The 25,239-nt window shown below is 63.5% G+C and overlaps 1 protein-coding gene across 1 annotated transcript in view; it reads left to right on the top strand.

Moving 5' to 3' along the window:
• The window catches only part of HMCN2 (hemicentin 2), a 43,647-nt gene extending 20,485 nt beyond the window's left edge, over positions 1 to 23,162 (top strand). Inside the window, 55 exon segments of the mRNA XM_026049576.1 lie at positions 117 to 212; positions 338 to 514; positions 3,429 to 3,548; positions 3,780 to 3,941; positions 4,331 to 4,612; positions 5,160 to 5,327; positions 5,432 to 5,545; positions 5,694 to 5,780; positions 6,326 to 6,517; positions 6,984 to 7,157; positions 7,268 to 7,381; positions 7,709 to 7,851; positions 8,042 to 8,192; positions 8,429 to 8,647; positions 8,864 to 8,977; positions 9,053 to 9,240; positions 9,371 to 9,467; positions 10,237 to 10,398; positions 10,824 to 10,937; positions 11,683 to 11,814; positions 12,152 to 12,295; positions 12,409 to 12,568; positions 12,713 to 12,837; positions 12,903 to 13,083; positions 13,227 to 13,324; positions 13,666 to 13,935; positions 14,011 to 14,201; positions 14,284 to 14,365; positions 14,517 to 14,653; positions 14,738 to 14,879; positions 15,095 to 15,242; positions 15,381 to 15,508; positions 15,674 to 15,830; positions 15,942 to 16,063; positions 16,224 to 16,388; positions 16,469 to 16,576; positions 16,656 to 16,790; positions 16,887 to 17,009; positions 17,126 to 17,310; positions 17,581 to 17,794; positions 17,955 to 18,089; positions 18,161 to 18,351; positions 18,515 to 18,596; positions 18,804 to 18,912; positions 18,914 to 19,062; positions 19,632 to 19,781; positions 19,895 to 20,026; positions 20,390 to 20,514; positions 20,621 to 20,861; positions 20,947 to 21,119; positions 21,328 to 21,526; positions 21,617 to 21,865; positions 22,047 to 22,166; positions 22,607 to 22,733; positions 22,808 to 23,162. Coding sequence (XP_025905361.1) covers positions 117 to 212; positions 338 to 514; positions 3,429 to 3,548; positions 3,780 to 3,941; positions 4,331 to 4,612; positions 5,160 to 5,327; positions 5,432 to 5,545; positions 5,694 to 5,780; positions 6,326 to 6,517; positions 6,984 to 7,157; positions 7,268 to 7,381; positions 7,709 to 7,851; positions 8,042 to 8,192; positions 8,429 to 8,647; positions 8,864 to 8,977; positions 9,053 to 9,240; positions 9,371 to 9,467; positions 10,237 to 10,398; positions 10,824 to 10,937; positions 11,683 to 11,814; positions 12,152 to 12,295; positions 12,409 to 12,568; positions 12,713 to 12,837; positions 12,903 to 13,083; positions 13,227 to 13,324; positions 13,666 to 13,935; positions 14,011 to 14,201; positions 14,284 to 14,365; positions 14,517 to 14,653; positions 14,738 to 14,879; positions 15,095 to 15,242; positions 15,381 to 15,508; positions 15,674 to 15,830; positions 15,942 to 16,063; positions 16,224 to 16,388; positions 16,469 to 16,576; positions 16,656 to 16,790; positions 16,887 to 17,009; positions 17,126 to 17,310; positions 17,581 to 17,794; positions 17,955 to 18,089; positions 18,161 to 18,351; positions 18,515 to 18,596; positions 18,804 to 18,912; positions 18,914 to 19,062; positions 19,632 to 19,781; positions 19,895 to 20,026; positions 20,390 to 20,514; positions 20,621 to 20,861; positions 20,947 to 21,119; positions 21,328 to 21,526; positions 21,617 to 21,865; positions 22,047 to 22,166; positions 22,607 to 22,733; positions 22,808 to 23,162 — 8,558 coding nt within the window.
• The last annotated feature ends 2,077 nt before the right edge of the window (positions 23,163 to 25,239 follow it).

Raw genomic sequence — 25,239 nt, 5'->3', positions numbered from 1 at the left:
AATTTCTTCCTGGGGGACTGTTGCCCTATTGACATGAAGGGCAAGTCACAACCGCCATGGTCATGGCCATCTACCCCTGTCATACGGAGGTGATGACCATGGGTGGTGGGTTGCAGTGCCTCCAAGCATCGAGCCTGGCGAGGTGAACGTGACCGTCCTGGAGAACAGCACGGCGTCCCTGCAGTGTCTGGCCTCTGGGGTGCCACCTCCAGGTAATTCAATCTTCTCTTCTTTCTTGCGCCTCGGATCTCCCCTGGGACCTGTGGCTGCATTCCCTGTCCTGGGGGTGCGAAGGGAAGGCAGCATCGCTCCTTCTAGCAGAGCTCTTCTCTTCCAGACATAGCCTGGTACAAGGGGCCTGAGCGACTCTCGGCTGGACCAGGCCTGGTGCTGCACAGAGATGGGAGGCACCTGGAGATCCAGCATGCACAGACCTCCGACACCAGGAGCTACCGCTGTGTCGCCTCCAACGCGGCCGGTGTTGCTGAGCTCTGGTACAGCCTGAAGGTGACGGGTGAGCCCACTGCGACGGGGACAAGGGCTGCACATGTCCGAGGTGGATGTCGGCCCTAGTGCGTGTGTGCAGGGCCAGAGCAGTGGGTCCATCCCAACCTGTGGGTACATGCTCCTCTATCCAAGGAAGATGGTTTTAGTGGAGACTCTTCTCTACCCTGACTGCACCAGGCAATGCCACCTCAAGTGTTTCCAACCCCAGAAGCCCCACTCCGTGTCCATCCCAGCTAATACCCCAGAGAAGCTGGACCCTAAAAATTGATCCACATCATGGCTCTCTTGCTGCGTGTCCTGCCTCAGCCACGGCCCCTTCTCTTGCACCTCCGTGTCTCTGGTGGCGCTCAGTGCTTCCTTTGGCCTCTGCAGTGCCCCCGCGCATCACGTCTGGCCCCAGCAATGCGACAGTGGTGATGAATGAGCCGGTGGAGCTGGCGTGTGAGGCCACAGGGGTCCCCGCACCGGTCCTGTTGTGGCTGAAGGATGGCAATCCCGTGCCCACCATGGTGGCAGACGGGCCACAGGTGAGACTCCCCAGAACGGAGCTGCTTGCTGAGATGTCCCCCTGGATCGTACAGAGATGTCCTCTGTCTTCCAAAAAGCACATTGCTGGTGCTGAGTGGGCTCTGCATGGGAAACATGAGCTCTGTGCCGGGGCTGGAGGACAGGGAGGCCCCTGGATGTGGCGAGGATGGTCTCCGGGCAGGCTGGTGCCATCTGCCTCCTGTCCCTGCCTGCTGGCACGCGGCCCGGCTGGCTGCTCTGCTCATCCAGGCTGTGTCTCTGTGTCCGGACCCGCACAGATCCTCTCGGGCGGGAGCGTGCTGTCCCTGCGGGCTGCTCGCCTCCTGGACTCGGGCACCTACGTGTGCGTGGCCAGCAGCGTGGTGGGGGAGGACCGGCGGGAGGCCGCTCTCGAGGTGCGGTGTAAGTACAGCCCTGACTGTTCCCCCAGGCCCTCCTGCGCGGGGGGACACCCATGGCTGCTGTGGGGTGCCGTAGGCAGGTTGGGGGGTATGGGGATGCTCTGATGTCCCATGGCAGTGCCGAGAGGTGTCAGCCTCTGGAAGGTGTTGGGATGGGGCAGTGTGGATGAGACAGCCCAACTGAGTGGATGGTTTGGGAAGGTGTTGGGATGGCCGGTGTGGATGAGACACCCCAACCGAGCGCATGGTTTGGGAAGGTGTTGGGATGGGGCAGTGTGGGTGCGACACCCTTACTGAGTGGATGGTTTGGGAAAGTGTTGGGATGGCCGATGTGGATGAGACAGCCCAACTGAGTGGCTGGTTTTGGGAAGGTGTTTCCCTGGTGACCTTCTCTGGGGCTGGTTGTTTTCCAGTGCCATCCAGCACGCTGGGCGAAGAGCAGAAAGTCTCCATCCTCATCAACCAGTCGGTGACCTTGGAGTGCCTGGCCCCGGGGCTGCCAGCTGGGCAGTCCCGCTGGCTGAAGGACGGACACTTGCTCACGCCGGACTCAGGACTGCATCTCTCTGCAGAGGGGACCACGCTCCAGGTGATGCCTCAGAGCCCTGCAGAGGACAGGAGGGCAATGGGGCTGCCAAGACTCGTCCCTTCATGCCTGTTCTCGGGAAGGGGCAGGACAGGGGGTCCTCCCTTCTTCCCGACCATATCCGCTGTTCGGAGCCCCATGCAGCCCTGGGCGAGTGCTGCAGCGCTGCTTGTTGCTGCAGATCAGGAGCGCTGGCGTGCAGGATGCAGGCAGGTACACGTGTGAGGTGTCCAGCCGCCTGGGCCGCTCCGAGAACCACTACGACGTCGACGTGTGGGGTAAGGGCCGCTTCAGCCGGAATATCCCATCGGGGGAAAATCCAACGCACACGCTCGCACGCATGCATACATATACATTTATGTATAATAGGCAGCTAAGGTAGTTCACTGGCTTGGAAAATGTTAAGCACAAATTTAACGCTCTGCAAAATGATGCAGCTGGGAACCCCCTACGAGAATAAGTGTCGGAGGGAAAAAGCCAATGTTTGCATGAGCCTTCCTTTGGGGAGGCCTCAGTGATGATGAAGAGCTTTCTTTCTAAAATTTGGCACAAGCGTGAAAATATTTCCTTGCCATTGCCAGAACCTTTCTGTCACTTCTTTGCACTTGCACAACACAGGGGGTGTTGGAAGGGCTCCTTTCCCTCCCATTGCCCAGTTGGGAAGACGCTGATGGTGGTTCCCAAGCCGCTGCCAACATGGGCACCAGCCCCTCTTGCTGCACTCGACCAGCCCCACAACTTCGTGGCTGGTGCAGCACGGCCTCGGCTTGCTGGAGAGCAAGGCAGAGCCTGGCTTTCCTCAGGGATGCTTTAGGCCAGTCCTGCAGGCAGGTAGCCAGGGAATGGAAAGAATCCAGTTCTCCCCATACGCGTTTGTTCTTTAAATCCCTTCCCAGGGAAACGTTTGCATGTTTGGCCTGGCGTCCTGGCTCGCAGAGATTGTTTGGGTTCTGCTGTTTTTTGTTTTTCGGGCGTTTCTGGGTGTTGGGTTTTTTCCTTCCAAAAACTAATATCCCTCCTGGGAAGGAGCTACCATTTTCCATCCAGCTGTAATTGCAAGCAACTGAAAACAAGGGCCGATAATGGAAAGTGTTAGCTAACCTCCGCAGCGAGCAGCGCTGCCTAATAAGGCTGCGTCTGGCCAAGCCGAGTGCGTGGCTGGAGCACGGTGCTCTCCCGTCCCGGGCTCTAGGCCGTGCACATTCAAAAATATCTCTAATATTTAATAATATTATTAAACAATATTATTATTTGCATATGAGGCAGTGCGACGTGGTGGAGTTTTGCTGGTTGCTAATTGCCTGTGTGACACCCGAAGGAGTCCTGAACATCCCACTGTTCTGGTGTCCCGCTCAGCTCCACCATCCCTCGTGGTCAGGGAGCCGCTTTTCCCTTGTGTCCTGCAGTGCCCCCATGGTTCTCCTCGGCAGAGCCGTCCCCCGTGTCGGTGCTGGAAGGGCAGGTGGTTCAGCTGGCCTGCGAGTGCCACGGGATCCCCTTCCCCACCCTCGCCTGGTGGAAGGACGGTAGGTGCTTTCCCAGAACATCATCCCGTAGCATCCAGGTGTTGGCCCATCCAAGGCTGAGCAATGTTCACTGTGTGAAATGGGAGCTAGTAAAGGTTGAGCTTGACTTCAGAGCTGGTTCTAAGTCTATTTCTTTACTGTGAAATACCTGGCTAACCCTTAGGGACTTAGGGAGAGATGTGGTCCTGTTGGGAGCCTCGGAGAAGGCTGATGTTCTCCCCGCTCGCGCAGGTGAGCCGCTCTCCAGCGAGCCAGGGAGCCCGGAGCTGGTGTCTGCAGGAGGGAGGATGCTCTACATAGAGAAGGTGCGGCTGGTGGACAAGGGGTCGTACACGTGCGAGTGCAGCAACGCCGCGGGCCGCAGCGCCAAGGAGTATCGCCTCAGGGTGTATGGTGAGTGGGGAAGGCGCTGGAGGTGCCAGGCTCTGCATCAGCAGCCATGGATGCTCCTGCACGTGGGTCTCTAGGCTCTGGCGTCTGCATCTCTCAAGATGTGTGTTTGAGCAAGGGTCTCAATCCAGGGTCCTGCTGGACCTGGAAGTTCACAGCTGTTGTCCACTGCCTTGGTCTTCCTGGAAAGCATGATGCCAACTGAGTTGTCTCTGCACTTCCAGCTTCCTCCTTGGCTCCAAGCTGCCCTCAGCTTGTGCTTGCTCCAGCAGCCCAGTTGCACTAACTGCTTGCACGTGGATTTGCTCTGCTGCTGTACAGGGCCATGGCACTCTCATTTCTGCTCATGTAAGACCTAGGGGAGTCCTCTCAGCCTCGCCTCTTGCCCGCAGCCCTGCCAAAGATCCAAGGCAGCAGCAAAGCCCTGAGGAAGGTTTCTGTGGTCAAGGCTGGCGAGACGGTTCTGGAGTGCGAGGCTGTGGGAACGCCACCGCCCACGGTGACGTGGGTGAAAGACGGGCAGCCCGTGGCGAGCAGGGACGGGCTCCTCCTCACCAAGCAGGGCAAGCGGCTGCGCATCCCCAAGGCGGAGGTCGCCCACTCGGGGCGCTACACGTGCCTGGCCAAGAACGCGGTGGGGCAGGATGAGAGGGAGTTCGACGTGGCCGTGCACGGTAAGGATGCAGGCAAGGCTTGGGATGCTCCACTGCACATCTGGTGGAGCACAAGCACGGACAAGAAGCTGATAGGCAGGATGACCTTTGAACAGCAGGGAGAAGGTCCAGGGAACACAGTGGTACAAGTAGCTTCCTCAACCATGGTAGATTTATTTGTTTGTTTATTTATTCTGGTGTCAGTAGAGAAGATTGCCTTGTGGCTTCCGAAATCAACCACTTTCCAAGGACCTGGGGGAAATCTGATGGGTCCTGAGCTGGAAAATGAGTGAGGCTGCTCAGGGCATGTCGCTGTTTGTGTTACACCTGTAAGCTTAGGCTGGCAGATCCATGGTACCTACCTGCTCTGGGTCACTGTCCCATAGCATCTCTGAAGTCTACAGCCTCCAGAGATGGTAAAGGTCTTTCTGGACTTTTGTCCTCAAACTATGCAAGCATGAGGATGGGAGCAAGTAGGTTTCTCAGTTTCCCTTGCCCTTTGCCTTGCTCCTCTGTTCTCTTGGAGGCTGCTTTGCAAATGGATGTTCATCCTTCCTTGTCCCTCCAGTTCCTCCCGAGTTCATTCAAGGACCAGGGTCAAAACCCAACATCAGCGTGTCTCTTCATGGAGCCCTGACCCTGACCTGCGAGGCCTCTGGTAATCCCCTACCTGTGGTCACCTGGTTCTGGAAGAGCTCTCCTGTCATCCCCAGCGAGCACACACGTGTGCTCTCAGGTGAGCTGTGAGAGCTGGACCTGGAGAGGACCCAATGGGTTTAGATGCAGGAGCACTGCTAGGATGAGTAGATACCTTGAGACCTCTTATCTTCCCGTTTCCAGGGGGCTGGATGCTGAGGATCACTCGCGTGCGAGCCCAGGACGGAGGCCTCTACTCCTGCCTGGCCAGTAACGTGGCTGGGGAGGCCAGGAGAGATTTCCACGTGGAGGTCCTCGGTAAGGAGAGGACCCCCCTTGCACAGACAGGCTAAGTTTAACTTGGCAAGTTGTTGGGAGCTGCGGTCCCGAGTCTTTCATGCCTTAGCATGTGAGCTAAGAGGCTCCTGCTAGACCTAGCCAAGCTCCTGATGACTTGTGTTCCTAGTTCCTCCCATCATAGAGAGTGCAGATGAGGAAGAAAGCACCAAAGTGCCTGAGGGCCACCCCATCACCTGGTCCTGCCTGGCTACAGGTGAGCGCTGTGCGGAGGAGTGGGACATAAGCACAGGCTGGAGAAGGGGCTGGGAAGCAGCTCAGCTAAGTCCCTTTGGTGCATGGAGCAAATGGACAGTGCTCCGCGTGGAGCTATTCATCTTTCCAGAGGCCTCCTAAGCATCCGTTCCAATGGATGACATACAAATGGCTAAGATAGTTCCTGGCTTTGTAATTGGGCAGTGTGGGAAGAGCTTTGGATGCAGGGGAGGGCGCCCGCACTGGGAGCTTGTTCAAGGACATAAACTTCAATCTTTCCCAAACGGAGCTACAATTCCTATAATCTGATTTCTCCTCTGGCTGTGGGAGTAATTAATCACCTCCTACTCAGGACAGTTTTCTCCCACTGGCTCATCCATCAGCCTCTAAAACCCAATCCAGATTGTGGTAATTCTGGATTTGGGCTTCTGCCCCTTCCTCCCACCAGGGCTGCAGAGCACCAGCTCAGTGACCCCACCCAGCCTGTGTGCAGACTCATAAAAATGTGGCACAAGGGCTGAAAAACCTGCTTCCCATTCTGCACAGGCCACCCCCAGCCGCAGATCACCTGGCTGAAAGATGGTCATCCTGTGGCTAGTGGAGACACCTACTCCATCTCCCCTGATGGCTCCATCCTGCACATCACCCAGAGCGCCCTCTCTGATGCTGGCCGCTACGCCTGCGTGGCCTCCAATTCTGTGGCAAATCAGACCAAGCACTACGTGTTGGATGTTCTGGGTACGAGATGCTTTTGGATAAAGGCAATGTGTTGGGTGTGAGTGGGGTATGTGGACCTTAGAGGGCTTTTTAAGAGCCTGTCCCAGTAGGTGGTGAAGATCTCTAGGCCTTACAGCCTACAGCATGAAATGAGGTCCTGGGCCAGGTACAAAACCCTTATAAGACTTGTGTGAAGGGACACAAGGGACCCAAGAGGACCTCTAGTCCAGGGCCCACTTCTGGTGGTGGCTGGTGGGAATGGGGAGCACCTCTTCTGCTACCTTCCCTGGGTTTCCCAAAGGCAACAACAAGGGCAACCTCTGCTGAAGCTGGGCTTGTGGCTGTGCGTGTTGTCTGTTTTGCATGCTGTGGTCAATTCAGACTCCCTGGACTTTGTCATGTTCTCAGATAGAGGTCTGAAGGAACAGAATGTCTAAACGGGTGTTTATGCAAACTCTGCAACACCATCAAGTGTCTATCCCTGCAGCTGGCCCTGTTTTTCCTGGAGAGGCCCATGATACCAGCACAGAAGACGTTACTGTGATCATCAACAACCCCATCTCCCTCATCTGCGAGGCTCTGTCCTACCCGTCTCCCAACATCACCTGGCTCAAGGACGAGATTCCCCTCGAAGCCTCTAGAAATGTCCATCTGCTCCCTGGTACTACATTGGTGGCTCTGTGCCACTGCTGTATGAGCCAGGGATGGGAACAGAGCCTCTTCTGGGTCTGGCCATGCTCTAGAGTGGCTCTAGGTGACTTCTTCAACCAGGTGGCCACGGGCTGCAGATCCTGAATGCCCATGAAGAGGATGCAGGCACATACAGTTGCATCGTGACCAACGAGGCTGGGGAGGCTGTGAAGAACTACACTCTGAAAGTCCTGGGTCTGTAAGCTTTCCACGTCCTGCATGAATCTGTAGCCCTACAGCTGTAGCCCATGTCACTGCCCTGTTCTTCCCTTCCAGATGTCTCGCCCTGGGCCACTGCACTACCACCTTTCTCCTTGCAGTTGGTGCCATCTCTGTTAGCACGTGGCCTCAAAAAGCCTCTGGTCTAGCTCTGAGGAGGGCAGAGATTACCGTGTGGGGTGTCCGGTTACTGCTGTAACCCGTCCTGCTACTCTGGTCGTCAGAGTGGCTGTTGGATTAGGGCAGAGCAAGGGCAGTAGAGGACTATTCTCTCACCCCAGCCATGCCATGTCTCCTTACCAGTTCCTCCCTGGATTACCAAAGATGACCCTTACGGGGAATTTGCTGTGACAGAAGTGAAAACCAAGGTCAACAGCACCGTAACCCTGGAGTGCGAATCTTGGGCTGTGCCCGAGCCCACCATCCAGTGGTACAAGGATGGGCAGGTGAGACCCCGACCACAGGCAGGGAGAAGCTGCACAGTCTGGAAACTGCCAGGTGGATGGAGGCAGGAGAAATGATATCTGGGTGGACTCTGTCCTGCTTTTGGATACTTCAGACCTAGTGTGTAATCCTCCTCCCTTCTTTTTTCTTTTCTTTTTCCATCCCCCTTTGGGGCTGGGATTCCTCCACCAGCTCCTAGAAAGCACTGGCCACCTCCAGATCCTCAGCGAGGGGCAGATCCTTCAGATCAAACCAGCCAGTGTCTCTGATTCAGGGCACTACACCTGCGTGGCTACCAATGCCGTGGGTGAAGATGACAAGGACTTCAGCGTGCGCATCCAAGGTGAGTTGAAATGGGAAATGAGTCCCAGCTGGCCGTCCTGTGCCTGGAGGAGTGGATGTGTTGGCATGAGAGGTCCTTAGTTGAGCCCCTCATGGGAGAAGATCAATGGAATCAGGAGGAAGGCTCTTGTCTGCTGGGAAATGGTATCTCATTAGACCTCAGCCATGTGCTCTGGTTGCACCTGAGGGGATGCAGGTGTCCCTTCTCTGCCACTCAGCACCGTGCTGTTCCTGCAGTGCCACCGCTGTTCCAGAGGCCAGGGAGCGCCAACGAGGCCTTTGAGATCCTCTACAGAGAGGAAGATGAGGACGGCGAGGTGGTGGAGCACCGGCAGGCTGTGCTCAATAACCCGGCCGTGCTCTACTGCGACACCAGTGCCGTCCCGCCTCCCCGGCTCACCTGGTACAAGGACGGGGAGCCCCTCTCCTCCAGCCAGGAAGTGCTGATACTGCTCGGTAAGGGGCATGGATGTCTGCATGCCTTAGAGTGACGGGGCTCTCATGGGGAGGTTTCCTGGAGCCATGGGGTAGAGCACCCATAACGCACGGTGCGGGTAGATGCTGCTCCCAAGCTCCCACCAGCACGTCAGGACGCTGTGACCAGGGCTGCATAAGGGTGTGGGGTGCACGCTGCTCCCTGAGGTCCCTGCCCCACGGCTCCCGTGCACACAGGGGGCCGGGTGCTGCAGCTGCCCGCTGTGCGCGAGGAGGACGCGGGCCGGTACACGTGCGAGGCGGCCAACGACGCCGGGGAGGACAGGATGCACTACGAGCTGGAGGTGCTCAGTGAGTATGGGGCGAGCATCAGCCGCTGCGCGCTCAGCTGGCACCCCTATAACTTTCTGTTTCCTGGGGGCACAGCTGCCCCCATCATCCATGGGAGCATGGAGGACCATATGGAGGAGGTGACCGCCGCAGCCAACAGCACCATCCGCCTGAAATGCGAAGCCATGGGGAACCCAGAACCCGCGGTTTCCTGGCTCTGGAATGATGTCCCCGTTGTTGCTGGCCTGCGGCACCAGATCCTGATGGATGGTGAGGTCCTGCAGGTCAGCATCTCCATGGCCGAAGGGCACCTTGTTCTCCCTGGCAGAGCATGTGTCTCCCCAGGGAAGCCTTGGCAGCTCCTCAGCTTGTGTGGAGCCCCATGGACCTCCTCAGGGCTCTGCTTCTTTGCAGGTGACTGCGGTGGAGGTGGGCGACGAGGGCAACTACACGTGCGTGGCCGAGAACCCAGCCGGCTCTGCCGAGAAGCACTTTGCCCTCGGCGTGCGGGGTGAGTGCTCTGGGCCATCCGTGGATCACTGTTCCATCTCACCTCCTTCTCTGCCAGCCCAAACCTTTGCCAGAGCCACGGTGGAGCTCACGTGGCTCCTGGCCTGCTTGGCTACCTTCATCCCCCTGCACCTCCCACTCTTCCTCCACGTGCCACAGCAGCAGGTCAAGGTGCAGGGACCCACAAGCAAGCGGCCAAAGAGCCATGGGTGACGTTGAGGCTGGCAAGGTGACTGCGGGGTTGCTTAGATGCTTTGCTCCAGAGGGCAAAGCAAATTCTGCTCGCGAAGCCCATGCTGTGCCCGCTGCTGCCCTCGGGGCTCCTGCAGCGATGGGTAGGGCTCTGATCTTATCTTGGCACATGTCTGTTCCTCACGGTGTTTTGGCAGGAGCACTCGGGCCAACGCTGCTGTGTAAAGCCCTGCTGTGTACCCCAAACTCTTGGGATGCCTGTGGAGCAGGATAGGGGCTTGCTTAGTGTGTGAACACCATGGGTCTCATTTGAAGAAAGCAGGGGACAGATATTTGCTTTTCCAGACATGACAGTGAACTGGGAGACTGCTTTCCTCTGGGGTTACCTGGTAGTTGGGTTTCTCCTCTTTCCACCCATGCTCTGCTTGCACTTGGATGCTCTTCCAGCCTCTGAGCTCCCTCATTATACCCTGGCTCTCCTCCTTGCTGAGGAGCGTGCTTGGTGCTGCATGTGCGAGCTTGGCCTCGGCAGTGACGCTCACCTTTTGCAATTCTCTTTTTGGGGTGGGCCGGAGCAGAACCACCCCAGATCGTGGGGGCAAACCCTGAACGTGTTGATGGTGTTGTCGGCGGCAGCGTCTCACTGACGTGCAACGTCCGCTCCCATGTGGACGTGGAGATCACTTGGTACAAGGATGGCCGCGTCCTGGACCTTGGTGAGGAAGCGTTCATCACCCCAGGTAGGTCCAGGCGAGTCCCGCAGGACCCAGCCCAACTGCCATCCCTACAGCAAGGACTCTAACTTGCCCAACCAGCCCCTTCTGGATGCTGCGCATGGGACTCCTGAGCTATGACGTACAGATGTAGCCACGTGCTAACTACCTGCTCCAAGCCATCCTCCTGTTCCAGGAGGTGTCATCCTGCAGGCTCCCAGTTGATGCTCCCCAGGAGCATCCCTAGGAGCATCCTCAGAAGTACCCCGTGCACCTCCCAGTGCAGTGTATGCCAAGGCCTTGAACCTCAACAAGAGACTTTGGCTCCGGGTGCCTGCTGCTGCTTGGAGCTGGTTGCAGGCAGTGGGGGGAAGCGCTGGTCCATGAACTCAGTGTCTTGGGCTTGCGCCTGGCTCCTGCCCACACTGACTTGCTGCTTTGGCTTCTCCCAGGCTCGCACACCCTGCAGATCCCACGCGTGCAGCTTTCCAGTACAGGCATATACAGGTGCGTGGCTCTGAACGCAGCTGGCAGGGACGAGAAGCTCTTGGTCCTCACTGTGCAGGGTAAGCGGTGGCCCTTGGCCGGCAGCCCAACCTGTGCGGGTGCTGTCATCTCCCCTACCTACCTACCACGTCTTCCCCGCCTTCCCTATCTCCAATGACTGACTCCAAAGGCCTTGGCTGCAAGTGTGGCCACAGGTCCCCACGCATGTCCCCTTGTCCCCCGCTCCCTCAGCTCCGCCGGCCGAGGCGCGGGCGCCGCCGTTGACGGCGCAAGCCGGGGACACAGCCGTCCTGCGCTGCAGCCTCGAGGAGCAGCCGGCAGCCGCCGTCACCTGGTACAGGGACGGGCAGGAGCTTGTGGCAGGGGACAGCGGCCGCATCCTGACAACAGGGCGCAGGCTGGAGATAGGAAATGTGCAGGTAAAGCCGCCCTGCAAGGGGTGTCCCCCTTGCTCTACCCTTGATGGGTCAAACTGCATCCCCTTCCCTCCGCGGGTCGACTGCATCCCCTTCCCTCCGCCAGGCCTCTGACGAAGGACTTTACGGCTGCCGGGTGGCTGGCCCCATGGGAGAGGCGGCGCAGACCTTTGTGCTCATGGTCCAAGGTGGGCACAGAAAGCCAGGACTATGTATACATAGCTATATGCACCAGCCGCTGCTGTGTGGGGATGGAGATGCTCCCGCTGCGCTGGGAGCTGGGATGCAGCTGGATTCGTGGCCGCGGCGGAGGCTGCTGCATGCCAGGACAGCGCGATGCTGTCCCCACCTTGCAGCCCCCAGCGCTGTGGCTTGCTCCTTCCCGCAGCACCCCCGGGCATCGAGGACGCGCAGCAGGAGACGCTCGACGCGGCCGTGGGGACCCCCCTCACCCTCAGCTGTGACGTCGCCGGCGAGCCCATGCCCTTCGTCACCTGGCTGAAGGACGGGCGGCCGCTGGGTACGGGCCAGGGCTGCCGTGGGCTCTCATCTCGCCACCCTGCCTCAGTTTCCCTATTTGTAATCCAAAGGGGAGACAGCAGCCCCTGATTTGGGTGGGTGAAGGAAGGGGTGTGGGTGCAGGCAGCTCTCTGGACACTGAGCAGTGGCCTCTGCCCCCACATTGGTGGCTCATGCCCTTGAAGCCCCGGAGAGGTGCAGTGCAGACACGCTGCCTCCACGCAGCCCCAGCTTTCACCTCTCCTCCTGCCTGGGTCTTGGGGCCAGGGGGTCCTGGGGAGGGCTCGGTGGGGCAGAGCCGCTGCAGCCCCCGTCCCCCTTGCCCTGTCCCCTTGCAGAGAGCATCCCGGAGCAGGGCCTGGTGGCGCGGGGGCCTCAGCTGCAGCTCGGCCCCTTGCAGCCCTTCCATGAGGGCCGCTACACGTGCGTGGCACGCGGCCGCGGCGCCGAGGTGCGCAAGGACTTCCTGGTGCTGGTGCGAGGTAGGGCTTGGCACGACAGCCAGCGGCCCCAGGAGACCCCCCAGTCACAGGGGCACGTGGCCTGGGGAGCCTTCCTCCTCATCCTCCTCTTCCTTATTCTCTTCCCCGTGCAGTGGCTCCCCGGATCACGAGTGCGGAGGCGCCCAGCGAGCGCAGCGCGCTGGAGGGCAGCAGGGTGACGCTGGAGTGCTGGGCTGAGGGGCAGCCCCCACCACAGGTCACCTGGCTGAAGGACGGCCAGCCCCTGGGGCTGCAGCCCCCATCGCGCGCCCGGTGAGTCCCCACGGGGCCAGCCTGGATGGGGACTGCGCTGAAATCTGCTGTGGGTGCCCAGCGCCGCTGCATCCACTGCGCGTGGCACCCACCTGGGTGACCGTGGAGCATCCCCGTGCTCACTGCCCCGGGCTCCTCGTGCAGCCTGGCTCCGGACGGCAGCTCCCTGCTCCTCGAGGGGCTCCAGGCCGCCGACGCAGGCGCTTACACCTGCCTGGCCCAAAACGGGGCCGGTGAGGACACGCGGCTGCACACACTGAGCGTGCTGGGTGAGTGGGGCCGGGGCGTGGGGCTCTGCCCCGCTGCAGCCCCTTCACTCCCTTTTCCCCCCCAGTTCCCCCATCCATCGAGAGCGGCGGCGCAGGGGAGCTGCTCCACAGCATCCCGGGGGCCCTGGTGACTCTGGAATGCCGGGCGCGGGGCTCTGGGCCCCTGCAGCTGAGCTGGCTCAAGGACGGGCTGCCCCTCGGCCTTTCCACCCGTGTGCGCCTGCTCTTGGCCGGGCGCGCGCTCCGGTAAGCGGAAAGCTCGTCCGTGTGCGTGGATCTTGAGGGATCTCCGTGCCCGGCCGTGCTGAAGGCTGCAAGGAGCAGGAGGGATGCGTGGGACTGATGGCTCCTCCTCTTCCTCGTCTCCTATGCTGCCGCTCGCTGTGTAGGATCTCCCCGGTGCAGATGTCTGACGCTGGGCTCTACACCTGCGTGGCTGCCAACGAGGCTGGCGTGGCCAACCGCAGCTTTGTCCTGCACGTCCAGGGTACGTGGGAGCTGGGATTTGGGGGTCTACCACGTGAGCAGAGCAGGGGGGTGGGTGGCCGCGGCTGCACGAGCTCGTAGGATTAGTGCTCCTTGCAGAGCATAGCGCCAGTCCATAGCCCCATGTATGCTGCTGGGCATTGGGGTGGTCTTTTGTATGCTGCAGCTCAAAGGGAGAGGAGGAAGGGAGCTGAGATGGTCACAACTCCTCCTTCTCATGGAGAGTCACCCTCTAGAGGAGGTCGACCTGCTCCAGGGGCTCCCCAACCCCCTGCAAGCATCCTGAGGTTAAGGACCCAGATTTGCTTCCCCATCCCCTAACACATCCCGCTCCCTCCCCAGTGCCCCCCATGCTGGAGGTGACCCCCGAGAGCAGCGAGGAGCAGGTGGTGACGGCGGGCGCCGAGGTGACCTTCACCTGCGACGCCAGCGGCTCGCCGGCACCGGTGCTGAGCTGGCTCAAGGACGGGGAGCCCCTGGCGCCGGGGGGCAACGGCACGAGCTCGCGGCTGCGTCTGGGGGCGGTGGCGCTGGCGGACGCTGGAGTTTACTCCTGCCTGGCCACGAACGAGGCGGGCGAAGCCAGCCAGCGCTTCCGCCTCGTGGTGATGGGTGCGTGTCCTCCCGAGAGCCTTGGCGGGCAGCCGGTGGGTGCAAGCCCCTCACCGCGCACCCCGTGCCCTGCAGAGCCGCCCCAGGTCGAGGTCCCAGCGCACATGGCTGAGGTGCTCCTCACCGTGGGGGCCCCGCTGGAGCTGACGTGCCTGGTGACGGGTGTCCCCGTGCCCACCGTCACCTGGGAGAAGGATGGGCGGCTGCTCGCCGGACCCCAGCTCGTGGCAGGGAATGAGAGCAGCCTGCGGATAGAACGTGCCGAGGTCTTGTCCCGTCTCCCCACTCGCCTTTTCCTTTCACCTTCAGCGGGTTTCCATCCATTTTCCACCTCTGGGTCTCTGGCAGGTGGCCGACGCTGGCTCGTACACCTGCCTGGCCACCAGTCCTGCCGGCGAGGACAGCGGCACCTTCCGTGTCCAGGTCCAAGGTACTGCCACCCCCGGAGACAAGGGTGAGAGGGACGGAGCCCGAGGGGGTAGGACAGTTGGGGTGCTGGTGAGCTGGTATATGCGGGAGTGAATGTGGGGCAAAGCAGGAACCATGCCCAGCTAGAACAGGGTGTCCCATGTGTCCCACAGCACCGCCCAGCATCACGGGCGCCGGAGACACCCTCAACCTCACAGTGCTGGCAGGAGAGCCGCTCACGCTGGAGTGCCCGGTGGCTGTGGTGCCACCCGCGCGTGTGCACTGGCAGCGGCAGGGCTCCCCGCTGCGGGTAGGAGCGCGCGCGGGCTGCTATTGCCGGTGGACGGGCGGGCGCCGGGCCCGGCGCGGCTCACGGGGCTCGCGGGGCTGCCAGGGGGATGCCCGCGTGCGGCTGCTGGACGGCGGGCGCTTCCTGCGGCTCGCGGCGCCGCTGCGCACGGACAGCGGCCACTACAGCTGCACGGCCAGCAACGCGCTGGGCAGCACCAGCCTGCACTTCCACGTGGATGTTCACGGTGAGCAGCAATGCGCCAGGGCCGTTCCTGGCTGGCACTAGCCCGATCCACCTTCCTTACTGCACTGCATGCTGCTTTGGGGTCCCCAAGGATACTATAATGGGATAAGAGGAAAGGGGAGTCGGGCGCTGCCCAGCCTCGGGGCTGCTCTGGATTTCCTCCTCCCTCGAGCTCTGTTTCTAGCTGTTGTCCCTGTGTCCCTGGCGCTGCCGCAGTGCCCCCAGGGATCCAGCCCGGCCCCGAGGAGCTGAGCGTGCCTGTGAACAGCGTGGCCGTGCTGCCCTGTCCGGCACAGGGGTGGCCCGTGCCGCAGGTGACGTGGAGGAAGGACGGGCAGCTCCTGCCTCTCCCCGGGAGCAGCAGGTACGGGGCTCTGCAGCAGCCGAGAGCCCTCGGCCAGGCAGCCTCCACGCCCGTGGGTGCTGGAGGCGCCAGGAGCGGGATGTAGCTTGGCCGTGGAGGAGCCCGACGGGCGTTACAGGGCTCATGTCTTTCCAATAGGCTGCGGCAGCTGCCGGGGGGCTCCCTGCGCATAGACCCCGTTTGGGCTCAGGACTCAGGCCACTACCTGTGCGTGGCCTCCAGCCTTGCTGGTTCTGCCCGCCGAGGCCTCGACCTGCACATGCTGGGTAGGTGGAGGAGCCAGCCCCGTGTTGGGGGCTCAGGGGCTGCTCAAAGTCCAGCTGCCTCCCTCCCTGCAAGCCCCTTGCATGCTTGCACCGAGGCACCATTGTCCCTGGTTTGCTAATGTGTGGCGGCTCCCGACCGATCATATTCTGCGTGCTTCTCCGCAGTCCCTCCTGCCATCGCCCCCGGACCCTCCAACGTCACCGTGGTGGCGCAGCAGCCGGCCACGCTGCCCTGCGAAGCCACCGGCTTCCCCGAGCCCCGCGTCACCTGGGCCAAGAACGGCCGTGCCCTGACCCCGCATGTCCCGCCCGGCGCCTACAGGTACCGCAGCCCCAGCGGCGCCCGTGGCCGCTCCCGGTGTGCTCCGTGCGTCCCGGTGTGCTCCGTGCGCCCACTGCCCGGGCCACCGCCGCCGCGCTCTCCCCGCCGCAGGCTGCAGCCCTCGGGCTCGCTGCTGCTCGCCAGCCCCGGCCTGCAGGACCAGGGCACCTTCGAGTGCGTGGCTGCCAGCGCCGCCGGCGAGGCCCGCAAGCGCTTCTTCGTGTCTGTCCATGGTGAGCTCCCTGGGATAAGGTGTCGCGCTGGGCATGGGGGATCTCATGGGTGCAGGACGGGGCCGAGCAAGAGGGGAGATCGGTGCATGCAGGGCGATGCTCTGGAGCAGCTCTGCCCTGCCTGGCCCCTCTCAGCGCCCCGTCCCACCGCCCTCCCCAGTGCCCCCCAGCATCGCTGACGATGTCACGGAGGTGGCGGTCACCCGGCTGTCCCCTGCCGTGCTCACGTGCTACGCTGCCGGCGTGCCCCCGCCGGCGCTGTCCTGGAGCAAGGACGGGGCGGCGCTGGCGCAGCGCGGCGGCGGCTACCGCGTCCTGCACACAGGTACGGGCGGCCGCGGCGGCGCGGGTGCCTGGTGCCCCCGCTGGCTCCTCCTGCCTCCCGTCCGCTCGCCCTCTCGCCAGGCGCCTTGCAGATCCATCGGGCGCTGCCCGCGCACGCCGGCCGCTACACGTGCACGGCAAGGAACGCCGCCGGCGCCGCGCACAAGCACCTCCTGCTCACCGTGCACGGTACGTGCGCCGCGCCAGGGCCGCTATGGGGATGGGAACGGGCCTCGGCAGCGTGTCCCCCCGCTTCCCTCCACTGCAGAGCCCCCTGTGCTGAAGCCCCTGCCCGGCATGGTGATGGTGATGATCAACACCAGCGCGGCGCTGCCCTGCGAGGCCAGCGGCGTCCCTCCGCCGACTGTCACCTGGCAGAAAGAGGGTGTCCCTGTCCCCAAAGGTGAGGTCCTCACAAAGCCCTCGTGGAGCTGGAATGAGCATGGTGGAGTCCTGGTCTTGCTCTGTCCTGGCCCTCACCGGTGCTGTCCCCTGGCAGGGCCTGGGTTGGGGCACATCCTGCACATCCCGCGTGCCTCCGAGGAGGATGCTGGTGTCTACGTGTGCATGGCGCAGAACCCCTCGGGCGCCGCGTCGGGGCGGACCAGGCTCATCGTGCAAGGTGAGGCTGCAACGCCGCTGCAGGCGCTGCCTGGGGCTGCACGGGCGGCACCGCTGGCACGGAGGCTGCTCAGGGCTGGGAGCACAGCCCCCTGCAGCTGCTGCCACCCCTCGCAGTGCCCCCGGCCATCGCGCCCGGCCCCGCCGAGCTGGCCGTGCTGCAGGGACGCGACGCCCGGCTGCCCTGCGTGGCCCGCGGCACCCCCGAGCCCCGCGTGTCCTGGAGCAGAGAGGGAGCCCCGGTGCAGGGCTCCAAGGCCGCCGTGCTGCCCTCCGGCGAGCTGCTGCTCCGGGACGTGCAGGTGAGCGCGGTGCCGGCACGGCCTCCCGCAGCCCCGCGTGCTGCAAAGGCCAGCGCGCCTGCGAGATGCTTGGGCGAGCAAGGAGAAGGTCTAGACCACCCTGTGTCCTGTGGGGTCGGGGCTGGCAAGGTCTGCTCTCACTTGGCACTGGGGCCTACTTGCAGTTTTTGGAGGCATCTGAGCCCCATGCAGCATCCCAGGTGATGCAGGCAGGCTGATGCACTCTAAGGTGAGGGACCCTGCTTTGCTCCTGCCCGCTCTCCTCTGCAGGAAGCGGATGCGGGCAGCTACTCCTGCACGGCAGCAAACTCAGCCGGGAAAGCTGCCCGCCAGCTCCTGCTCTCCGTGCACACCCTGCCCGTCTTCACCGAGCGGCCCCGGGACATCGTGCTGAGCGGCGGCGAGCGGCTGGAGCTGCTCTGTGCCGCCCAGGGCAACCCCGCGCCCCGGCTCACCTGGACGGCCAACGGGCAGCCCGTCACCGGTGCCTGGGCAGGGCTGCGGGAGGAGGGTGCTGGAGAGCCCGCTATCCCAAAGGGACCGCGTCGCTCCGGGTCCCCTCCCTGCCTTTTCCCACCTTGTTGGGACCATGTGCAGGGATACAGCAGGCTGCTCCGTGCCCTGATGCTGTCTTCTCGTTGCAGCGGGCGTGCGGGAGCAGGGCGGCCGGAGCACACTGCAGCGGGACGGCGTCACCGCGGCGGCCAGCGGCACCTATGAGTGCCGGGCCCAGAACAGCGCCGGCGCCATCAGCACTGCCAGCGAGGTCCGCGTGCGAGGTAGGCGCTCAGCAGGGCGCACGGTGCCGCGCGGCTGCCCCCGGCGCTCTGCCACCCTCCGCCTTCCCCAGCGGCGCCCGTCGTGCAAGGGGAGCCCAGCGCCTTGCAGACGGAGCCCGTCGGGGCCCAGGCCCTGCTGCAGTGCGAGGCCCAGGGCTACCCGGAGCCCCTGGTGCGCTGGAGCAAGGACGGGGTCCCGCTGGCGCCCGGGCACCGCCTGCGCCAGCTGCACAACGGCTCCCTGCTCATCCGCGGCACTGCGGTGAGTGGGGCAGCGCTGCGGGGCCGGCCAGCTCTGTGGGGCACGAGCTCCGTTGGGGCTCTGATGGGGCTCAGGTCTTGTGCTGCTGACTTCTTTGGGGTCCCTCTGTTCCCGTGGGGGACAAGGCAGGCCCCCCTGTTGACACCTGCATCAACCCCCCCAGGACTCTGATGCGGGGCAGTACCGGTGCGTGGCGGAGAATGAGGTGGGCTCAGCTGCCAAGCTCATCATGCTGGTGCTGCAGAGTGAGTGCACCCCTTTTGCACCCTTGTTTGTGGGGAAAGGAGTGTTTTAGATCCATACACCTTCCCGGCTGATCGGGATGGAGACGCCAAAAGAGGGGGGTTGGCCGAGAACGGAGAGGGGAGGAGATGGAGGAGCACAACGCGGGCAGGGGTTTGGGCCGTGTGCACAGTTCCTGCATCGCGGGGCCGGCTCGTGTGTCTCCGCAGGCGCGCCGCGGGTGCAGGTGCGTCCGCGCGCGGCGGCGGTGGGCGCAGGGCAGCGGGTGCTGCTGCACTGCGAGGCGCGCGGGCAGCCCGCGCCGTCGCTGCAGTGGCGCGGCGCTGCGGGACGGCCCGCGCGCCCACGTGCTGCCTAACGGCACGCTGCTCATCGGCGCCGCGCGCCCCGGCGACGCCGGCGGCTACGCCTGCCACGCGAGCAACCCGCTCGGCTCCGACCTCGCCCAGGCCTTCCTCACCGTCACAGGTGGGTGTCTTCCTCACTGTGAGAGGTCGGTGTCTTCCTCACAGTCCCGAGGGAGTTTTGGGAATTAGCAGGGCTGAGGTTCCCCCATCCTCTCCGTGCTTCTTTTCTGTACCATGTACTGCGTTAAGCTCTCCTGGATGGCAGCGTTGTTGCTGCTGCAGGGAGAAGCACCTGGAGCCTTGTGCCTTTGCTGGAGGGTGAGCACAGAGCCACCAGGTGTGGGGCTGTGCTTGCAGGTGTGGGGGGATGCTCACCCCTAGAGATACTCTGGCAGGGATGCTCTCCTACCTAGGGATGCTCTCCCACCCGGGGATGCTCTGACAGAGATGATCCCCCACCTAAGTGTGTTCCCCCACCCAGGGATGCTCTGGAGGGATGCTCTCCCACTAAGGGATGCTCCCCACTAGGGATGCTCTGGCAGCGATACTCTATCAGGGATGCTCTCCCACCCAGGGATGCTCCCCTGCCTCGAGATGCTCCCCGCTAGGAATGCTCTGGCAGGGATGCTGCGTCCTGGCCCCTGCTGCTCGCAGCTCCCGCGGGTGGCTTTCAGGCCGCTGTTTCCCCAGCAGAGCCGCGCCACGTGCGGGGCAGCCTGGTCGGCATCATCAACGCCCAGGAGTTTGGGGTTGCTGCTCTCAACGCCAGCGTGCTGGAGGATCCCCACACCGGCACGGCCGACGTGCGCAGCAGCATCCGGGGCATCCCGCCTGCCGTGGGTACGTGGTGGCCGCCCGGGTCCCCCCTCCTTCCTGGAGCTGAGGGCATGATGGGGTCTTCTTGGGAGGCTACCAGCTCCGTGTTGATGCCTCGCGTTGGCTCCTGCTCCCAGGGCCGCTGATGCGGGTGCTCGTGGCCATCGTGGCCCCTGTGTACTGGTCCTTCGTTGGCGGGGACACCCACAGCGGCTTCCTGCTGACCCAGGGCACCTTCAGGCAGGAGTCACAGGTGGAGTTTGCTACAGGTGAGGGGCACGGGGCCACCGCAGTGCCGAGGCAGCCCCAGGCACTTGAGCTGGTGGCTTTGGGAGATGCCGATGGCCGTGTCCCTGGTCTGGTGACGTCCCAAATATTGGGGGCGGAAGTGGTTGGCACGTGGCATGAGCCCAGCAAACGCGGGTCATGGGCAGGTGCCTGCATGCGTGGGTGCTCTCTCCACTAGCTCCCTTGCAAGCACAAACAGGAGGTTTGGGGGCTCTTGCACTGATCGTGGATGGCTTAGCCTTCGTGTCCCCCGTGCCACCCATCCCCGTGGGCTCAGCGCCACGCTCTCCTGGAGGGTTGTGTGTCTTGTGGGGATGTCATCCTTAGTGTGTCCCGCCCGGTAGGGGAGCTCCTGCACATCACGCACGCTGCCCATGGCTTGGACGGCACCGGCGCTCTGCTGCTCGACAGCGTCGTCAGCGGCTCCGTGCCCGAGCGCCTTGCTGAGGCTGGGGTGCTGCAGCTGCAGGTGCTGCCACCTCCTCCTCGTCCTCACCGCCACGAGGGGACTCCCATCCTGGGAGCCCCCAGCTCTCCCGGGCCCTGCTCTACGCTGCATCCCGCTCTTCCCGCAGGATTTCAACGAGCGCTACGTGCAGACGGGCCCGGGGCAGCTGCACGGCGAGGCGGTGCAGAGCTTCGTGCAGGGGGGACTCATTGCGCGGGCGCGCTGCACCCACTCCATCGCGTACGAGGCGGTGCAGGGCCGGCGGGTGCCGCGGCTCGTGCAGCACGTGCGGGCCCGCGCGCTCGCCGCCGCCTTCGACGCGCCCGCCGGGGAGCTGCGCTTCCAGCTCCGCGCCGCGCTCCGCGCAGGTAGCGTCTCCGCGGGGCGGCCGGGAGGGCAGCGCGCTCCGTGTGCGGAGCAACGCATCGCCCCGCGCTCTCCGCTCGCTTCCAGAGCCTGGCGGGGACCAGTGTCCGGCGGGATTCGTCCTGGGTGCTGAGGAGCTCTACTGCACCGGTACCGACCCTTCCCCGGGGCGCGGGGCTGTGCTGGCTCTGGGGGTCCCCTTCGGGGCCATGTCCCCTTCCACGTGTCCCTGGTGCGACAGCACAGCAGCCCTGCGGGAAGTAGGGGGACTTTGCCCTTGCCTTGAGCCAACCGTGACAGATGAAGTGCACAGTCCTGCCCTCACGAGGCGGGGACACACTCTGCGCTGGGGCACGTGAAGGGTCTTGGTACCGCTCCGGGCCCTGATGAGCACACTTGGGGGCTGCAAGGGTTTGTGCGGGGCTGTCTGGCGTGGTTGTGTCTCTCCTTATCCACGTGTGTGGGAAGGGCGTGTGCAGGGGTGGCTGGGCCTTGGCCCTGGCACGGCGACATCCCCTGTCCCCCCTGTCCTGTTCAGATGTGGACGAGTGCGAGCAGGGCTCCCACGGCTGCCGCTACCCGCAGCTCTGCGAGAACGTGCCCGGGAGCTACCGCTGCAGGTGTCCTCGCGGCTACCGCGCGCAGGGCGCTGGGCGGCCGTGCTCGGGTACGAGCCGGGGCCAAGTCCAGGGTGCCGGGTGCTTCCCGGCCTCCCTCTCCCGCTCCGGCTGCCCCTCAGCGGCGCTTTCCTCCCCAGACGTGAACGAGTGCCTGCAGCTTCCCCGGCCCTGTGCCTTCGCCTGCCGCAACGTGCCGGGCAGCTTCGTGTGCCTGTGCCCGCCTGGCGCGGTGCTGCTGCCCGACGGCACGTCCTGCGGCGAGCCGGGGGCCCCCGCGCGCCCCTCGAGCATCCCGCCCCGCTCCTTCTCCACACAGCTCCTCGGCAGCGCCGAGGGGACCGTGTCCTGCCCGCCAGGCTTTGTCAGGAGGAACGGCGCCTGCAGCGGTGAGCGTGGCACGGCAGTGATGCTGCCGGCGTGGGGCCCCGAGAGGAGTTGGGAAGTCCACTGGGAAGCACAGGCCCCTTATTCCCATCCCTTCCTTTCCCGTCCCTTCCTTTCCTGTCCCTACCTCTGGGCTTGGCCATGCTAGGGCAGGCACCAGAGGGGACCTTTTCATCCCCGCAGACCTCGACGAGTGCCAGATACTGAACCAGTGCCAGCACGAGTGCAGGAACAGCGAGGGCAGCTACCAGTGCACGTGCCCGGCCGGGTACCGCCTGCTGCCCAACGGCAGGACCTGCCACGGTCAGTGGGAGCTGCCGCATGCCCCTTCCCTCGGCCTCTGCTCCTCGGCGCCAACCCTGTCCCTATTGACACTTGGGTTTTGTCCCCTTAGTGCTTAGCCCAGCCCAGGGTCTTTCTCCTAGCGGAGGAGCTTAAGGGAGATTCCCAGGCTCTGCATCTTGGGTGTCCATAGGCCAGGCAGGAACTTGCCCAAGCTGGGCTTTGAAGATCTAGGGTCTGTTTCCTAGCAGAGGAGCTTAAGGGATATTCTCAGGCCCTGCATTTCAGGTGCTCCAGCACCCCTGCTGAGCCTGGCTGCTCCCATGTCCCTATCCATAGGCCAGGGAGGAACTGGCATTTGAAGACCCGATTCTGCCCTGGGGGTGATGACAGCAGAGAGGGGCATTGGGTGGCAGGTCCCCTTCCGTGCCCCTTGCCCACCGCCCCTGCTGTGCCCGCAGACGTGGACGAGTGCTTGGAGGGCAGCAGGCGCTGCGGCGCGGGGCAGCTCTGCTTCAACACGCGCGGCGGCGCCCAGTGCGTGGAGGCGCCGTGCCCGCCCGGCTACCGCCGCGGCTCCAGCCCGGGGTGAGTCGGGCGCCCCGCGGGGCCAAGGCGGGACCGCGCTCGGCACCGCCGCCGACCACCCTTGTCCCGCGCAGGCTGTGCTTCCAGCGCTGCGCGCGGGGCTGCGCGCCGGGCAGCGCCTCCACGCTGCAGTACAAGCTGCTGCCGCTGCCGCGGGGCGTCGCGGGCGGGCGCGACGTGCTGCACTTGGCCGCCTTCGCCCGCGGCGCCGCGCTGCGCAACGGCACCGTGGCCTTCAGCCTGCTGCGGCGCCAGCCCGCGGCGCCCTTCGCCCTGCGCCACGAGGGCGGCCGCGCCGTCCTGTCCACCCTGCGCCCGCTGCGCGCGCCCGGCACCCACCGCCTGCACGTGCAAGCGCTGCCGCTCGGCGCGCGCGGCCCCCGCAGCCTCTTCGTCATCCTCGTCTCCGTCTCGCCCTACCCCTACTGAGGGGGACAGGGTGCCTGGGGACGGCGGGAAGCGCGGCCTCGTGGCCCTGGGTGGTGGCGCTGGACGGGACGTGCTGGTGCCTGCGGATGCGGAGGCTGCAGGGGCACTGGGGGGACACAGGAGAGCGCGGGGCACTAATCCCTCAGTGATATTTTCATATCCTCACCTTCAATTTTTTCTTTTAACATTCCTTTTCTATAGACACTTATTTATTTTAGGTTTTATCCCCAATAAAGGTGTTTTGTGGATAACAGTGGATAACAGTGGATAACAGTGTTTGAGGAAAGAGGTTTCATGCAGCTCACGTTTCCTCATCATGGCTCCCCCAGTGCTAGCCTGTTTTTTCCCTTAATCTCCGGGCTTTGGACACCTCGTGAGCGGCCTTGGAGCCAAGGAGCAGACTGTCTGCATGGGGCAATGCGGTCGGGCCAATGTCCAGCGAGCAAAAGGCAGAGGCTGGTGCGGGGACCTGCGGTCAGCAGCAGCAGGACGAGGACACCGCGTGTGGGGCTGGGGTGGGGGCTCTGCCCCAAAGGCCGTTTTGGTCCCGTTCTGGGGGGTAGAAGGGGCTGCACCCCCCCATCACCCACCCCATAGCTCCAGCCATGCCCTTGGGGCTCGGAGGAGGATGAAGGCTGCAGGGTCCAGCCCTGGGGAGGGTGGCAGGACACGACATGGGCAGCGCTATTGAGCCATCCCTGCGACGGGGACTGAATAGTTTCTGAAGTTGGTGCTTGATGTTCAGGGACACCACAGAAACCCCAGTTCTGGCCACAAGGGGCCCAGTTTGCAGCCGTCCTCTCTTCCCACGCGGCTTGGCCGGGACAACGCTCCTCCTGGTGGGAAGATGTTGGTGGGAAGAGGAAGGAGAGATGCAGGTGATGGGAGCACCTGCAGGGAGCAACGTGCCCCTAATCCGTGTGGCCCCAGCGTGCATCCGGCCGCGGGCAGCGCGTGGGATGTGCAGGGACAGACCCTACGTGGCTCCATCTGCCGGCACCGGCTAGGAGGGAGGAGGAGGAGGATGCTCCAGGACTGCACCAAGTCCATCCGTTTGCTGTAGATCCCTGTGCACGGCGGGTGAGCCAGGACACACAGCTGGGCACAGAGGGGCCCATTCACCTGGGGGGACCCGTCCCCTCCTTGGCACAACCTGGGGACGGGATGGAGGCACCCAGGGCTGCGCGGCGGCCGGTGGGGAGAAACCCCAGGACAAGCCCCGGTGCTGCCGAGCCCCCTGGAAGCGGCCGCGCGCGCCGGGCACGGGCTGCCCTGCCAGCCGGGCCGGCACAGCCGGCTGCCCTGCTTGCCAAAACGTCAAGTGCTTTTCTCTTCCTTCTTTCACTTTTCTGGGGTTTAGCAACAAAAGCGCAGTGTTACGGCCAGGCAGAGCAAATGGGGCTGTTCTGGGAAAGAGCTGCCCCGCTCGTAAGGAAGTTGCGACAGAATGATAATCAGGGCCCAGAGAGTCCCCAGCCCTTCCCATTCGCTGCCCTGTTTGCTTTGATTTATTACCAAGTAACTCTGCCGTTTCACGGCTCTCCCTTTCCTGGGCAGCCGCGGTGGCACCAGCCCTGTTTCCAGAGCTGGAAATGCTGGAGCCGGGTGCTGCGTCCCTGCCCTTCCCAAGGTGGTTTGTGTCCCAGCATCACTGCAGAGCACAGGGAGCTGCTGCCCACGAGCATCATCCCGGCTCACTCCAGAGCTCGGCTTTGGGGCCCCCTGCTAAATTCCCCATGGGCAAATGGAAGTTTTGCAGAAATGGAGCTTTTTTCCCAAACCTCGCTGCTGCCCGGTGGATGGCACACGACCCGAGCACACAGCAGCGATGCTGCAGGACACAGAGGGGATCCGTCCTGGGAGGAAAGCAGGGGGTTTTCCTGGTGTGATACAGTGTCCCAGACAGCCTGGCCCCTTTCAGGAACTGGTTTGTCTTCCCGTAAACGCCCGCGGAGGTGGGAAGCGGCACCCGGCTCTGCACACAGGGCACGTGCCACGGGGTGCGGAGCCGCCGGTTGCACCAGCGCCGGTGCCAGTAGGACCAGCACTGCCCTCGAGGTGCCCGTCGCTGCAGGCT

This window comes from Nothoprocta perdicaria, unplaced genomic scaffold (genome assembly GCF_003342845.1).
Source record: "Nothoprocta perdicaria isolate Ctin4 unplaced genomic scaffold, notPer1 scaffold_6, whole genome shotgun sequence".
In the NCBI taxonomy this organism is placed as follows: Eukaryota; Metazoa; Chordata; class Aves; order Tinamiformes; family Tinamidae; genus Nothoprocta; species Nothoprocta perdicaria.
Note: the sequence above shows the minus strand (reverse complement) of the source record. Positions and strands in the feature narration are given on the sequence as shown.